The sequence below is a fragment of the Culex pipiens genome, chromosome 3, assembly GCF_016801865.2.
Source record: "Culex pipiens pallens isolate TS chromosome 3, TS_CPP_V2, whole genome shotgun sequence".
Classification (NCBI taxonomy): domain Eukaryota; kingdom Metazoa; phylum Arthropoda; class Insecta; order Diptera; family Culicidae; genus Culex; species Culex pipiens.
The window spans coordinates 51,178,914-51,196,963 of NC_068939.1; the positions used below are offsets into that span (position 1 = coordinate 51,178,914).

Here is an 18,050-nt window from a genome sequence, read left to right on the forward strand (position 1 = left end):
AGGTGACCCTTTCGGAAAACGTGCAAAAAGTGATAGAGCTCTCGCATAGAATAATTGTGGAAAAATCTGTGATTCAATCGTGCGACGAAAATAGTACAAAAACCACCGAGATCTCGATGGAGAACACGAAGCGTGTCGTTCTGAGTGACAATAATGGCACCAGCACCGAGTCACACCACCAGCACCATTCGATGACAACGATTTCATCGTCGCACAAGGAAATTACTCAGCAAACAACCCGCGCCACGAGCAATGGCGATATTGTCAGCAAAGAACCAACGTCGTCGTCGCCACCACCGCACTCGGAAACGGTCATTAACGGCTCCAGCGAGTGTCACACGGAAGTCATCAACGGTAGCGCAGACCCCACCTCGCCGACCTCCCCAAAGGACTCGGAAATCGATAAGGCACGTGCGGACGAGAACAACGAACCGGACGAGGTGGTGGCTTCACCGACCTCGACCACTGCAAAGGAAAGAATTGTTGACCTACCGAAGCTTATCAAACCGCAGGCCGCATCAGAATTCACCATCCCGTACAACATCGTCAACAATTACTTCTCGGTGGGAGTGGTAAGTAGGGGGCAGGGCGAGCTAGCAAGTCAGTGTGATGGGGAGAGAACTTTTGCGAAAATTGATTATGCGAGGGAGAAACGGGCAGATGTTGGTCAGGCTAACCGCACTGTCCGCAAGAGGGGTATTAATTACAGTGGGGGAAGGGAATGAAAAATAGTTACAGAGCCTTGAACTTGAGATTGAAAGTTAGAAAAACATTCAAGTCATCGTATAGGAGAAAATGTCGTATGATTGGTTTAAATTTCCCGAGGTTTTCACAGAGCTTCCACAGTTCAAAACGCATTCCGTAGATCTTTACATCATGTGCGAATTGCTGGCCGTTGCAAACTTCCAGCGCAACATTCCAAATCCGTCCCTAGCTGATCGCGCCGCTGCCACGGAATTCCAGCTCATAAGCTTTCTATCCACATACCACGTGTACTGAATTCAACCGTGAAGAATGGCAACAATCCCGCGGGGGTTAAGTTCGTGGCTTTTCCGAGCTATTTTTACACTTTGGCGCAGCGATGTGTATGCGATGCTACGGAATGAAGTGAAAGCTTACTAGCAACATACATCTAGTTTAGGGTAAAAGCACCAGTTTTCTCCCCGATGAAGTCACAACACTATGGGCGAACTGTTTTGCTACTCCATTCCATCCTTCGATTTTGGTAGCAACAGCATGTTATCGATTCGCCCACATGACTTATTCAGCTCCTCTCCACTAGACCAACATGACCTGCTCTACAGTACAGAGGTGGTGGCCGAGAGCAGGAAACAAAAGTGCTTTTTGATCAAATCACAAAGGTTAAAGGTGCTAACCTAGTTTTGAACGCTGGATTGTTCCCGGAATCAACCCGCCACGTGGTTCCTATTTTTCACACAACATCCAAAGGGGATGGATTTTGCCCTCACTTTCAAGTGTTTGCCTTTCCGCGGGCGAAGAAGCCAATATCTAACTCCATTATGGCAGCTGCTGTTGAGGGTGTGCTTTTCAACGAGCTTTCCCATCGCACAGTAGCTTCTTGTAGCTACAACATTCCAGCGCTTTTTGCTGCGCTGACATCACATGCAGAAGGATGCCTTTACGAACGAGGGGGAACCCTTTTCGCCGTTTGATGTGTGTGTCTCTCGCTAGCGGGAAAATGCTGGATATTTTGAAGGAGGGAAACTGAACCCCACTTTCTTCGGTTTGCTTTTGGCATCTAGGTTGCAACATGGGTACACAAGTTGGCCGGCATGCGGGACTTTTGGGAGGATACGCAGAAGAATGCTAACCTAACTAGTTTTCCATGATTTTTTGAACCGTTGAGTCGAGCAACGGAGGAAAAGTAGAATATGTAGACGTCACTTAAATCGGGAATTTATTGCATTGTTTGTGTGATGCAAACTACCAAATCCAAATCACGCAATGAAACTTTCAATATAAATAAAACCATAAAAAATCAGAAATTTTTAGCGACCTTGATAAAATCCGATGGTAAAATCGCATGCAAAAGCATGCACATCACCTTCGTTAAAAAAGACACTTAATATTACACACTGCATGTACATTTTTTGCAAACAACAAAATTTTTTTTTTACAATATGTGTATCAAACGATCGGAATTTTGTCGTACATTTCGAATGTAATTAACACTTTTTTTGAAAATACTAAAAAATTTCACAAAAATACGTATTTCCGAAAAGATACTAAAAATTTCAGTTTTTTACAATATGGGTTTCGGGATTTTTCCATACATTTCGAATGTAAAAACAACATTTTTTGAAAATACTCAAAATTTACACAAAACTACGTATTTTCGAACAATTACTCAACATTTCAGTTATTTACAATATGAATATCAAGCGATCGGGATTTTTTCATACATTTCGAAAGTTACAACATTTTTTTTTTAAATACTGAAAATTTTCACAAAACTAAGTATTTTCGAAAAATACAAAAAAAATAGTTTTTAACAATATGGGTATCAAACGATCTGGATTTTTTCATACATTTCGAATGCAATAACATATTTTTTTGAAAATACTCAAAATTTTCACAAAACTACGTATTTTCGAAAAAATATTTAAATTTTCATAAATTATACCCATTTTGTGGAAAAAATAAATTTTTAGAATCTTTTCGAAAATACGTAGTTTTGTGAAAATTTTGAGCATTTAAAAAAATGGTTTTACATTCAAAATGTATGAAAAAATCCCAATCATTTGATACCCATTTTGTAAAAAACTGAAATATTGAGTATTTTTTCGAAATTACCCCATATGCGGTACTAATCCGAGGCATGGCTGTACATAGAATTTCATAAAATAATGCAAAATTTATTTTACACCCAGGCCTTTAACACGCAGCTGGATTACTACTTTTTTTGCTGTGTACCATCTATTCCTTGACGAAATTTCTATTCTCGTGTTCAGGATGATTTCTTTTGTTTTATTTTCCTTGTTTTATTCAGCTCGCCACGTTGCAAAAAAGGTAATAAGTTGGCCATACAAAAAAAAATGAAAAGGTCCTTTAAGCTATTGTGTATCATATGTTTATAGGACATTTTCAAAAAAATCTAGAAATGAAAACTTTGTTTGCCGACTTTAAGGTCACCGGACCAAAGAGCTTGCAGCTGAAAATATTTTCATTTGATCTTTGAGTGTATTCAGCTATTTTTTTTAAATGTATTTTTCATTAGCAGTCCCGCTTTTCTTTTGAAACGTGGCAAGCTAAAATTGGTACAGCCACAGTTACAGTTTTCAACAAGATTCAAATTAAAAAATTAACTAACCTTCCGTTGAGTACATAAGTGTCATAATCGGCTTCAGAGTAAAAACTTATTATTTTTTTCACAGCGCTTCAAAGAACTTTTTTTCTCGCCAGATGCACTTGATAACGCCAACAAACGAGCGTATTTTTTGTTACGATTTTGTTATTTCATAATAAAGAAAGACGCTTGGGAAATGGGAAAACGAATTCTTTTCACACTGACGTCCCAGAAAACGTGGTGAAAGTAATTTAAAGTTTGCGTTTTTTTTTTCCTCCCACGTTCGTTTCGCGTGCAATACAATTCGTACTTTATGTTTTCTCCTTTTTCCGTGCTTTGTGTCTTTTAAGTAGAAACGGATCCCAACTGGCTACAAATTAAAATTGTATTAAATTTTCCCCACGTTTCCTTCCACGATCCGGTTCATAGTGGCCCTTTCAGATTTCGAATTTGGAAGTGATTTTTTTTTCAAATTCGGGAATGCCACCTGACACATGCTACCAGCAAAAGAAGCAAAAAAACAAACAGAGGAAAAAAAAAAGTCTGACGAAACAAGTTTGTTTTACGAGTTTATAATGAAAGCATCGGTAAATATTGTACCGCGGCGCGCCAGATGGGTTGGGTTGGGATTTGCAAGCCAGAAAACTTTCGTCGCGAGGTCCTGCTTGTGCGCGTCACTTTTTTGAACCAGTTTCTTTGGTGCGTTTTCCTTCCGACGGTACACTCCCTGGTGAGAAACTGTTTTACAAAGTTGCCGCCGGAAGTACTCCACCGGATATTGTTTCGCAATTAGTGTGTACTTGGCGGCGGAAGGGTGTCAGCGCAAAATGGGCTGTGTAAAGGGGATTGTGACGTTTAAAGCTTTTATCGATGTTAAAAATAAAAATAAAAGCTATAAATTCTAAAGATCTTGAAGAATAACTTTAAAGCATATAATGCTTTTGCAAATAAACTTTTATGTCATATTTTTAAACTGACTGAAATATAACATTTTGAGTTGTTTTGACAAATACATTTTCATTTGAAGAAGATTAACTTTAAGATAAGTTGACTGTGGATAGATTGTATTATGTTCGTCGTCATTGATCCATCATTTTTAAACATATTAGATATATCGAACCTTTTCGGCGTTTTCCGACGAAGAATTGCGTTGGACGTAGTTGGAGTTTTGCGAATCAGAAGAGCAACCGAATGGAAGTTCCGAGCTTATGAATCTTTGAATCGCTGTGATGGATATCAGTGTAAGATCATTTAATACGCCACTGACCTTTTATTTTTTTTGACAAAAATAACAAACTGATCGACTGCAATACTGCTAGCTTTTTGCGAACAGTAAATTGGTTTTGCTTTGACAGTTCTAAATTGAGTCCGCTTTGCGAACCACTATTCCACACCCAGATTCCAACATCCCAAGTTCCAAGGTGATTTTTTTTTTTGAAACATTTCACCCAAAATCATTTTGCCGATTGAAGAAAATCAATAAATAACGAATTGGTCAGAAGAAATTAATGTTGAAACACTTGAAAAACTCAATTATTTCAATGAGATTTTACATGAAGAAGCCGATCCTAGGGTTTAAAAAAATATATATTTTTATTATTTAATCCAGTTCTTTGAATTATTAAAAACATAATATGTTGAAATAAATCAACTATGAGCTTTTTTTTTTGAATTTTTACAAACATGAGCAGTGATTTGTAAATAAATTGTTTTTTTTTTTAACAATCTACTTCCAAAATTTTGAGCAACTTTTACTCTACGAAAAATTTTACTTCTCGTGTTTTATGTTTTTCTTGTTATATTTTTAGTATTTTAATTTGCTTTTATCTTGTTAAGATTATCTTTATTTTTGGTAGTATTTGGCCTATTCTACCACCTCCTATTATTACATTTTGCCTTTCTAATTTTTTCATGTTTGTACAGTCACTTTTTAAATTCTTTTAAACTTTTTATAAAGGGTTTGTTTTTTAGTTTCTTCATTTGAAAAAGTGTAATTTTGATTTATTTCAAGTTTTTTTTTAGTTTGTGCATGTTTAAAAATAGTGTTTGCATTCTATTCAACCCAAGCTTGCAGTACTTGAAAGACAAAAAATAAGATTTTTCTTTCAACTTATCTTGTAAACATATATCTGTAAGCCCATACATCCAATTGAAATGTGGTCAAAGACAAACTTATGGGAAATAGGACGAGCTTTCCGGTAAAAATCTTTTCTAGAATGAAAAATCAAGTCTGTCATATAGAAATTGCCAAAAACCATCAAAAAACCTATTTTTTCAACATTTTTATTTTTAAAACCGCTGTAACTTCACAGGGATTGGACTTAGGACAATGGTCAATATGGAGAGAATTGACTCTCGTGTTCGGTTTTTGAAAATTTTGATGTTTAAAGCTCTTTTGAAAAAAACAGTTTCAGTAAATGATTTTTGTATTTTTTTAAGTGAGTTGCTCCATCCTGCATTTTTCGTGAGTCTTTTTGTAACATCTTAGGGGCTTTTTGTAACATCAATCGTGGGCTCACCTTCAAATTTGACTTTTAAACTTAAAAATCAAAAAATCTCATGAAAGTGGCGTGTTTTTTTTCTTTCAGTGTATTTTTTTCGGAAAGCCCGTCAAATTTCCTACAAGTTTGTCTTTGACCACTTTTTGATACGATGCAACGGCTTCGAGATACAGCAATATTTTAATTACGGAATACAAAAATATTTAAAACACTTACGCCCTTCTCAAATGTCTGGCTCCATATACACAAAAATGGCTTATATAAGCGTAGGATAACATGTCTACAAAGTTTCATTGAAATCGGAGAGGGTCGGGTACAACCGATTCCCTATTTGACATGGAATTTCTCTTAAGTCCACAGATCGAAAACAGAAACATGAAATTCTGCTAAACAAATATATTAATTTAATCAATGGTTTTTGGCTAATATTTGACAAAGTCACATACCTATAATCCTGAGAAAACTAGGGTTCCAATCGAACGACAAGAGCTTCCAAGAATAAAGTTGGAAACACATTAAAATAAATTTAAAAAGAAAGGTGTTTTTTGGCATCACATATTTTCTAAAACTGTGGTTAATAATAATTCTTAAATTAAAAAGTTCGAATAATTTGAACAATAAATAGGAATCGCCAAATTTCAAAAAGTTGTCCAGAATAAACTTGTAGGAAATTTACAAATGATTTCACTACTGATTTTAGTTTCTAAAATTTTGTTTTACCATTTCTAAAATCTGTGTGGTCAAAAAATAATATTTCTCTCAGAGTTAAAATAAAACTTTTTCACCAATAAGGTAACTTAAATTCGTTGATTCACCTAACCAATATTTCGCAAAAGTTCCTTTTGTCCAGTGCTGTATTCAACTAAATGTATCAACAGGAGCCAACGAATCTCAAATCACACTTTGCTGAATTTTAACACAGCGTCTATCTGTCTGTTCTTCTTTGTTTTCTCAAATTGGCCACCTTCACTTTCACCACCACCACGACGTCTACCCCAGGATGCCGCCATTTGTGTCAAGTTCCATCTGGAGCGGGAGAAGAATCCGCACAAATTCAACAGCCGGATGAAGAACAAGCTGTGGTATTTTGAGTATGCCACGTCGGAAACGTTTGCAGCGTCGTGCAAAAATCTGCACGAAAAACTCGAAATCGTGGTACGTATTAGAAAAGGGGACGTTGGGAAATTGCAACAATGCAACTCTGTTTTTTTGCTCCCCTGTCCGAAACCCGGAAATCCCCCTGTCATTCGGACGAGGGGAATTTAATTCTGCACGCGTTTTTTGACCCTCCCTCTTGATTGCTGTCTTTTCGTTCTGTTCGGTCTAGTGTGATGGCGTTTCACTGGAACTGGCCAACGGTCCCCAGCTGCAGGGTATTGCCCTGCTCAACATCCCGTACACCCACGGGGGCTCGAACCTGTGGGGCGAACATCTGTCCCAGAAACGGATGCGGAAGGGACCGTTCCGGAAGAAGCTGAAAAACTCCGACAAAGAGCTGAGCGCCAACAGCTTCAACTCGGTGGACCTCTCGATAGCGATACAAGGTGATTTATGAATATAATTGACATTGGTGGAAGGTGCTTCAAATAGAAGAGAAATAAATGTATATTTTTTGAACATATCGATGCCTCTGTGCTCTTTTGTTCTAAGCTTGCTAGTTTTACTGTCTAGTTATTGTGTTGATTCTAAATTTGGGGTGACTTCGGTACTCGCTGTGTTTCTAACAAACTTCGAATTTAAAGTATACAAATTATATTATTACCATCAGCACCATCAGAAATGTCGCTTTTAATGTTTATCAAATCGATTTAAATTTGAGGAAAATCGGTTTTGACAAAGAACTTTGTCCTAAGGGCACTGTCTACGGGTGTCAATCCAAAATTTCGCGAAGCGAAAGTGTAACGATTTGTGTCGTTTTTCAAATGCTTATATCTTCCCCCCTATTCAAACAATCTTTATGTTTTACCCATCAAACGAAAGGGGAAGACTTAAAGTACAAGTTGACTACCTCACAAAGTTGATAAAACTTTGTTAAAGTACTTAAAAGTTAAGATGAAAATAAAAAATGAATGCAGGAAAAATCCCGGCTGCTGATTGGCTGAAAGCACGTAGCAAATGTTGCCTCCTCTCCTGCTTTCGCGAAACTCTCTCGCGAGAATGTGGCACCGCTGTTGCCACATTTCATGCGAACTATTTAAGCTAACAGATAGCCTCAGAAAAATTCAGTGCCTGACGAGGTTTCGACAAAGGCGGATCCACGGTGGTAATTTTATTGCTCACACACACACACACACACACACACACACGCACACATTGAAAGACACAGTTTGTGCACTAAATTGGGAGGAATTCTGTTCTTATGAAGATTGTAAGGACGGTCACCAGACCAGAATGATTTGGGGCAATGGGCTTGGGACCACATTTATAGGATATTGGCCACACCCGGAGTGGCCAGTGCCCTCGGGAAGGTTCTACCGGGGGGACATTAATCGAACCATACGACTTGGGGCAATATGGGTATCAAAATTCATGGTATTTGAAACTGGTAATGAAAATGGCCATTTTGACTGGATTGGTCACACCCGGAGTGGCCAGTGCCCTCGGGAAGGTTCTACCGGGGGGACATTAATCGAACCATACGACTTGGGGCAATATGGGTATCAAAATTCATGGTATTTGAAACTGGTAATGAAAATGGCCATTTTGACTGGATTGGCCACACCCGGAGTGGCCAGTGCCCTCGGGAAGGTTCTACCGGGGGGACATTAATCGAACCATACGACTTAGGGCAATATGGGTATCAAAATGCATGGTTTTTTAAACTGGTAATGAAAATGGCCATTTTGACCGGATTGGCCACACCCGGAGTGGTCAGGGCCCTGGGAAAGGTTCTACCAGGGGGACATTAATCGAACCATACGACTTGGGGCAATATGGGTATCAAAATTCATGGTTTTTGAAACTGGTAATGAAAATGGCCATTTTGACCGGATTGGCCACACCCGGAGTGGCCAGTGCCCTCGGGAAGGTTCTACCGGGGGGACATTAATCGAACCATTCGACTTAGGGCAATATGGGTATCAAAATTCATGGTTTTTGAAACTGGTAATGAAAATGGCCATCTTGACCGGATTGGCCACACCCGGAGTGGCCAGTGCCCTCGGGAAGGTTCTACCGGGGGGACATTAATCGAACCATACGACTTAGGGCAATATGGGTATCAAAATTCATGGTTTTTGAAACTGGTAATGAAAATGGCCATTTTGACCGGATTGACCACACCCGGAGTGGCCAGTGCCCTCGGGAAGGTTCTACCGGGGGGACATTAATCGAACCATACGACTTGGGGCAATATGGGTATCAAAATTCATGGTTTTTGAAACTGGTAATGAAAATGGCCATTTTGACTGGATTGGCCACACCCGGAGTGGCCAGTGCCCTCGGGAAGGTTCTACCGGGGGGACATTAATCGAACCATACGACTTAGGGCAATATGGGTATCAAAATTCATGGTTTTTGAAACTGGTAATGAAAATGGCCATTTTGACCGGATTGGCCACACCCGGAGTGGCCAGTGCCCTCGGGAAGGTTCTACCGGGGGGACATTAATCGAACCATACGACTTAGGGCAATATGGGTATCAAAATTCAAGGTTTTTGAAACTGGTAATGAAAATGGCCACACCCGGAGTGGCCAATGCCCTAGAGAAGGTTCTATCATGGGGACTTTAATCGACCCATACGACTTGGGGCAATTTTGATACCCATATTACCCCAAATCTTATAGTTCGGTAAATGTCCCCCCGGGAAGACCTTTCTTAAAGGCAATGGCCACTCCGGGTGTGGCCAATCCGGTCAAAATGGCCATTTTCAATACCAGTTTCAAAAACCATGAATTTTGATACCCATATTGCCCAAGTCGTATGGTTCGAATAATGTCCCCCTGGTAGAACCTTTCCCAGGGCCCTGACCACTCCGGGTGTGGCCAATCCGGTCAAAATGGCCATTTTCATTACAAGTTTAAAAAATCATGAATTTTGATACCCATATTGCCCCATGTCGTAGGGTTCGATTAATGTCCCCCTGGTAGAACCTTTCCCAGGGCCCTGACCACTCCGGGTTTGGCCAATCCGGTCAAAATTACCATTTTCATTACAAGTTTCTAAAACCATGAATTTTGATACCCATATTGCCCCAAGTCGTATGGTTCGATTAATGTCCCCCCCCCCGGTAGAACCTTCCCCAGGGCACTGGCCACTCCGGGTGTTGCCAATCCGATCTGGGTGTGGCCAATCCAGTCAAAATGGCCATTTTCATTATCAGTTTCAAAAACCATGAATTTTGATACCCATATTGCCCCAAGTCGTATGGTTCGATTAATGTCCCCCTGGTAGAACCTTTCCCAGGGCCCTGACCACTCCGGGTGTGGCCAATCCGGTCAAAATGGCCATTTTCATTACAAGTTTCAAAAACCATGAATTTTGATACCCATATTGCCCCAAGTCGTATGGTTCGATTAATCTCCCCCCCCGGTAGAACCTTCCCCAGGGCACTGGCCACTCCGGGTGTTGCCAATCCGATCCGGGTGTGGCCAATCCAGTCAAAATGGACATTTTCATTATCAGTTTCAAAAACCATATTGCCTACCCATATTGCCCCAAGTCGTATGGTTCGATTAATGTCCCCCTGGTAGAACCTTTCCCAGGGCCCTGACCACTCCGGGTGTGGCCAATCCGGTCAAAATGGCCATTTTCATTACCAGTTTCCAAAACCATGAATTTTAATACCCATATTGCCTTAAGTCGAATAGTTCGATTAATGTCCCTCCGGGAAGACCTTCCTCCAAGGCAATGGCCACTCCGGGTGTGGCCAATTTCTTACCAATGTGGTCCCAATCGCAATCCTTACAATCTTCATAAGAACAGAATTCCTCCCAATTTGGTGTACAAACTGTGTCTTTCAATGTTTGCGTGTGTGTGTGTGTGTGGGCAATAAAATTACCACCGTGCATCCGCCTTTGTCGAAACCTCGTCAGGCACTGAATTTTTCTGAGGCTATCTGTTAGCTTAAATAGTTCGCATGAAATGTGGCAACATGGTGCAAATTTTGCCTCCTCTCCTGCTTTCGCGAAACTCTCTCGCGAGAATGTGGCACCGCTGTTGCCACATTTCATGCGAACTATTTAAGCTAACAGATAGCCTCAGAAAAATTCAGTGCCTGACGAGGTTTCGAGAAAGGCGGATCCACGGTGGTAATTTTATTGCTCACACACACACACGCACACATTGAAAGACACAGTTTGTGCACTAATTTGGGAGGTATTCTGTTCTTATGAAGATTGTAAGGACGGTCACCAGACCAGAATGATTTGGGGCAATGGGCTTGGGACCACAATTATACGGTATTGGCCACACCCGGAGTGGCCAGTGCCCTGGGGAAGGTTCTACCGGGGGGACATTAATCGAACCATACGACTTGGGGCAATATGGGTATCAAAATTCATGGTTTTTTAAACTGGTAATAAAAATGGCCATTTTGACTGGATTGGCCACACCCGGAGTGGCCAGTGCCCTCGGGAAGGTTCTACCGGGGGGACATTAATCGAACCATACGACTTAGGGCAATATGGGTATCAAAATTCATGGTATTTGAAACTGGTAATGAAAATGGCCATTTTGACTGGATTGGTCACACCCGGAGTGGCCAGTGCCCTCGGGAAGGTTCTACCGGGGGGACATTAATCGAACCATACGACTTGGGGCAATATGGGTATCAAAATTCATGGTATTTGAAACTGGTAATGAAAATGGCCATTTTGACTGGATTGGCCACAACCGGAGTGGCCAGTGCCCTCGGGAAGGTTCTACCGGGGGGACATTAATCGAACCATACGACTTAGGGCAATATGGGTATCAAAATTCATGGTTTTGACAAAGAACTTTGTCCTAAGGGCACTGTCTACGGGTGTCAATCCAAAATTTCGCGAAGCGAAAGTGTAACGATTTGTGTCGTTTTTCAAATGCTTATATCTTCCCCCCTATTCAAACAATCTTTATGTTTTACCCATCAAACGAAAGGGGAAGACTTAAGAGCGAGTTTTTCATCAATGTGTAACAGGTCGTATCGAGGTGCTCCGATTTGGATGAAACTTTCCGCGTTTGTTTGTTTATACATGAGATGAACTCATGCCAAATATGAGCCCTCTACGACAAAGGGAAGTGGGGTAAAACGGGCATTGAAGTTTGAGGTCCAAAAAACCTAAAAAATCTTAAAATTGCTCGCATTTCCGTAAAACTTCATCAATTCCAATTCTCTTTGATGCATTCGAAAGATCTTTTGAAGCACTTCAAAATGTGCCATAGACATCCAGGATTGGTTCGACTTTTTCTCTTAGCTTTTGCAAATTACTGTCAAAAATGGATTTTTTTAAAACCTTAATATCTTTTTGCAACAGCCTCCAACACCCATACTCCCATAGGTCAAAAGATAGGTAATAACATGGACTATAAGCCTACGGTGTTAACTTTTTGGCCAATCGCAGTTTTTCTCATAGTTTTTCGATTTTTCTAGAACAAACATTTTACAACGTTAGTTTTTGCCCTGTAGGCCGCCATAGCGGCACTTTTTGGTCTCAATTTTGTCATATTCGGAATCTTCGGACAATTTCACGTAAGTTAGAAGTATTGGAGTTGTAAATTTGATTGGAAAAATTGCCATTTAGAATGAATTAAAATATTTTTTAACAATTTGTTGGATTAGGGGTAAAACAGGTTTTCGCCTACTTGATACAGCATTTGACGTATTGATCATAGGGTAAATAAGATCTATTTCTTTTTTCAAAAATGTTTTATTTAATTATTTTTTAAATCAAATTTACAACTCCATTACTACTAACTTACGTGAAATTGTCCGAGGATTCCGAATATGACAAAATTGAGACCAAAAAGTGCCGCTATGGCGGCCTACAGGGCAAAAACTAACGTTGTAAAATGTTTGTTCCAGAAAAATCGAAAAACTATGAGAAAAACTGCGATTGGCCAAAAAGTTAACACCGTAGGCTTATAGTCCATGTTATTACCTATCTTTTGACCTATGGGAGTATGGATGTTGGAGGCTGTTGCAAAAAGATATTAAGGTTTTAAAAAAATCCATTTTTGACAGTAATTTGCAAAAGCTAAGAGAAAAAGTCGAACGAATCCTGGATGTCTATGGCACATTTTGAAGTGCTTCAAAAGACCTTTCGAATGCATCAAAGAGAGTTGGAATTGATGAAGTTTTACGGAAATGCGAGCAGTTTTAAGATTTTTTAGGTTTTTTTGGACCTCAAACATCAATGCCCGTTTTACCCCACTTCCCTTTGTCGTAGAGGGCTCATATTTGGCATGAGTTCATCTCATGTATAGACAAACAAACGCGGAAAGTTTCATCCAAATCGGAGCACCTCGATACGACCTCTAGAACAAACCGAGCAATATTTACAAATACTGCCTCTTAAAGTACAAGTTGACTACCTCACAAAGTTGATAAAACTTTGTTAAAGTACTTAAAAGTTAAGATGAAAATAAAAAATGAATGCAGGAAAAATCCCGGCTGCTGATTGGCTGAAAGCACGTAGCAAATGTTGCCTCCTCTCCTGCTTTCGCGAAACTCTCTCGCGAGAATGTGGCACCGCTGTTGCCACATTTCATGCGAACTATTTAAGCTAACAGATAGCCTCAGAAAAATTCAGTGCCTGACGAGGTTTCGACAAAGGCGGATCCACGGTGGTAATTTTATTGCTCACACACACACACACACACACACACACACACACACGCACACATTGAAAGACACAGTTTGTGCACTAAATTGGGAGGAATTCTGTTCTTATGAAGATTGTAAGGACGGTCACCAGACCAGAATGATTTGGGGCAATGGGCTTGGGACCACATTTATAGGATATTGGCCACACCCGGAGTGGCCAGTGCCCTCGGGAAGGTTCTACCGGGGGGACATTAATCGAACCATACGACTTGGGGCAATATGGGTATCAAAATTCATGGTATTTGAAACTGGTAATGAAAATGGCCATTTTGACTGGATTGGTCACACCCGGAGTGGCCAGTGCCCTCGGGAAGGTTCTACCGGGGGGACATTAATCGAACCATACGACTTGGGGCAATATGGGTATCAAAATTCATGGTATTTGAAACTGGTAATGAAAATGGCCATTTTGACTGGATTGGCCACACCCGGAGTGGCCAGTGCCCTCGGGAAGGTTCTACCGGGGGGACATTAATCGAACCATACGACTTAGGGCAATATGGGTATCAAAATGCATGGTTTTTTAAACTGGTAATGAAAATGGCCATTTTGACCGGATTGGCCACACCCGGAGTGGTCAGGGCCCTGGGAAAGGTTCTACCAGGGGGACATTAATCGAACCATACGACTTGGGGCAATATGGGTATCAAAATTCATGGTTTTTGAAACTGGTAATGAAAATGGCCATTTTGACCGGATTGGCCACACCCGGAGTGGCCAGTGCCCTCGGGAAGGTTCTACCGGGGGACATTAATCGAACCATACGACTTAGGGCAATATGGGTATCAAAATTCATGGTTTTTGAAACTGGTAATGAAAATGGCCATCTTGACCGGATTGGCCACACCCGGAGTGGCCAGTGCCCTCGGGAAGGTTCTACCGGGGGGACATTAATCGAACCATACGACTTAGGGCAATATGGGTATCAAAATTCATGGTTTTTGAAACTGGTAATGAAAATGGCCATTTTGACCGGATTGACCACACCCGGAGTGGCCAGTGCCCTCGGGAAGGTTCTACCGGGGGGACATTAATCGAACCATACGACTTGGGGCAATATGGGTATCAAAATTCATGGTTTTTGAAACTGGTAATGAAAATGGCCATTTTGACTGGATTGGCCACACCCGGAGTGGCCAGTGCCCTCGGAAAGGTTCTACCGGGGGGACATTAATCGAACCATACGACTTAGGGCAATATGGGTATCAAAATGCATGGTTTTTGAAACTGGTAATGAAAATGGCCATTTTGACCGGATTGGCCACACCCGGAGTGGCCAGTGCCCTCGGGAAGGTTCTACCGGGGGGACATTAATCGAACCATACGACTTAGGGCAATATGGGTATCAAAATTCAAGGTTTTTGAAACTGGTAATGAAAATGGCCACACCCGGAGTGGCCAATGCCCTAGAGAAGGTTCTATCATGGGGACTTTAATCGACCCATACGACTTGGGGCAATTTTGATACCCATATTACCCCAAATCTTATAGTTCGGTAAATGTCCCCCCGGGAAGACCTTTCTTAAAGGCAATGGCCACTCCAGGTGTGGCCAATCCGGTCAAAATGGCCATTTTCAATACCAGTTTCAAAAACCATGAATTTTGATACCCATATTGCCCCAAGTCGTATGGTTCGATTAATGTCCCCCCCGGTAGAACCTTCCCCAGGGCACTGGCCACTCCGGGTGTGGCCAATCCGATCCGGGTGTGGCCAAGTCAAAATGGCCATTTTCATTATCAGTTTCAAAAACCATGAATTTTGATACCCATATTGCCCCAAGTCGTATGGTTCGATTAATATCCGCCCCCCCCCCCCCCCCCCCCCCGGTAGAACCTTCCTCAGGGCACTGGCCACTCCGGGTGTTGCCAATCCGATCCGGGTGTGGCCAATCCAGTCAAAATGGACATTTTCATTATCAGTTTCAAAAACCATATTGCCTACCCATATTGCCCCAAGTCGTATGGTTCGATTAATGTCCCCCTGGTAGAACCTTTCCCAGGGCCCTGACCACTCCGGGTGTGGCCAATCCGGTCAAAATGGCCATTTTCATTACCAGTTTCCAAAACCATGAATTTTAATACCCATATTGCCTTAAGTCGAATAGTTCGATTAATGTCCCTCCGGGAAGACCTTCCTCCAAGGCAATGGCCACTCCGGGTGTGGCCAATTTCTTACCAATGTGGTCCCAATCGCAATCCTTACAATCTTCATAAGAACAGAATTCCTCCCAATTTGGTGTACAAACTGTGTCTTTCAATGTTTGCGTGTGTGTGTGTGTGTGGGCAATAAAATTACCACCGTGCATCCGCCTTTGTCGAAACCTCGTCAGGCACTGAATTTTTCTGAGGCTATCTGTTAGCTTAAATAGTTCGCATGAAATGTGGCAACATGGTGCAAATTTTGCCTCCTCTCCTGCTTTCGCGAAACTCTCTCGCGAGAATGTGGCACCGCTGTTGCCACATTTCATGCGAACTATTTAAGCTAACAGATAGCCTCAGAAAAATTCAGTGCCTGACGAGGTTTCGACAAAGGCGGATCCACGGTGGTAATTTTATTGCTCACACACACACACGCACACATTGAAAGACACAGTTTGTGCACTAATTTGGGAGGTATTCTGTTCTTATGAAGATTGTAAGGACGGTCACCAGACCAGAATGATTTGGGGCAATGGGCTTGGGACCACAATTATACGGTATTGGCCACACCCGGAGTGGCCAGTGCCCTGGGGAAGGTTCTACCGGGGGGACATTAATCGAACCATACGACTTGGGGCAATATGGGTATCAAAATTCATGGTTTTTTAAACTGGTAATAAAAATGGCCATTTTGACTGGATTGGCCACACCCGGAGTGGCCAGTGCCCTCGGGAAGGTTCTACCGGGGGGACATTAATCGAACCATACGACTTGGGGCAATATGGGTATCAAAATTCATGGTATTTGAAACTGGTAATGAAAATGGCCATTTTGACTGGATTGGCCACAACCGGAGTGGCCAGTGCCCTCGGGAAGGTTCTACCGGGGGGACATTAATCGAACCATACGACTTAGGGCAATATGGGTATCAAAATTCATGGTTTTTTTTAACTGGTAATGAAAATGGCCATTTTGACCGGATTGGCCATACCCGGAGTGGCCATTCCCTTGGAGGAAGGTCTTCCCGGGGGGACATTAATCGAACTATTCGACTTGGGGCAATATGGGTATCAAAATTCATGGTTTTTGATACTGGACATGAAAATTACCATTTTGATTGGACATTTTCCGAACCATACTTGTTTTGGCAATTTATTTCCACAGAGGTGCCAAAGATTGAAAACATTTTATAGGAATAAATTATTTATGATTAAATACATAGGCAATGTTTTAAAAATATAAAATAAAATAGAATATTTTTTAGGAGTTTTGTACAAAGTTCTTTGTCATATTGGTCATGTAGAACATAACCACCTGCACCTTTTTTCCATAAAAATATCAATTAATATTGCCATCAAAAGCATTTAAGGGTGCACAGCAACCAAGGAAGTTGTTGTCTTCTTATTCCAAAATTAACAAACTTGCGAACCCAATACTGCAACAACCTGATTGTAAAAATATGCAAATTTCATTGTAAATTGCTTAATAGATAGTACTTTAGGGGATGAATAAAAAATTATATCGATAGTTCCCGTAGTTTCGAAAATAATAAAATATCTGTAACAAAAATCTTGGTGCAAAAGCTCTGGTTGATGTGCACCGTTAAATGAATCACACAGAAAAAAAAAAAGTTGAATTTTGGAATGTTGAAAATTTGGTAGGTTGAATATTGCCTCTTTTTTTGAGTAATATTACATAAAAAATGTGTAAAAATGGGAACCTGATGAATATTCATCAAAACTGATGAAAATTCATCATTTTCTAGGGTAAAATTCATCATTTTTTTAGCCACAAAATCTGTCACCATTTCCTGATGAATATTACCATCATTTTTTTTCTGTGCATCAATCCAAAACAAAATTACAATTACTATGAAGTTAATATGAAAGTATTTTTCTGTATTGTTTTAATAACACTTTAGAAACAATCCTGATCTATTCTTGTCGATTTTTTTTATAAAGATACCGAAAATGCTGACCACATGCCATGGCTGAAAGAGATTACTACTACAAATCAATGCACATTAGGGGGTCCTCTTCAAACATCCTTGACCATATTTTACCCGGAAATTTTTAATTTTTTCCAATTTTAAAATTTTCCACATATTTTAAGGAGACGCGCGATACTTCTTGAATCTTATCCAAAACGAAGCTTTGTTAATAATCGTGCACCTCCATCAAAATAAACCAAAAAACAAAAAATTGGAAAAATCAAAAATCCCTCAGTAAAATATTTTTTAGGTCACGAATATTTGAAAAGGACCCCTTAAGCGCCCTTTCCACAATGATTTTTTTAGGTACG

At 40.7% G+C, this 18,050-nt stretch overlaps 1 protein-coding gene across 5 annotated transcripts in view; it reads left to right on the top strand.

Annotated features, from left to right (window-relative positions):
* The window catches only part of LOC120418475 (diacylglycerol kinase 1), a 196,057-nt gene that overhangs the window by 168,078 nt on the left and 9,929 nt on the right, over positions 1-18,050 (top strand). For all 5 annotated transcript variants that reach the window (XM_039580909.2, XM_039580908.2, XM_039580912.2 and 2 more), the window contains exons 16-18: positions 3-572; positions 6,808-6,963; positions 7,136-7,352. In XM_039580909.2, coding sequence (XP_039436843.1) covers positions 3-572; positions 6,808-6,963; positions 7,136-7,352 — 943 coding nt within the window. The remainder of the gene's footprint in view (positions 1-2; positions 573-6,807; positions 6,964-7,135; positions 7,353-18,050) is intronic.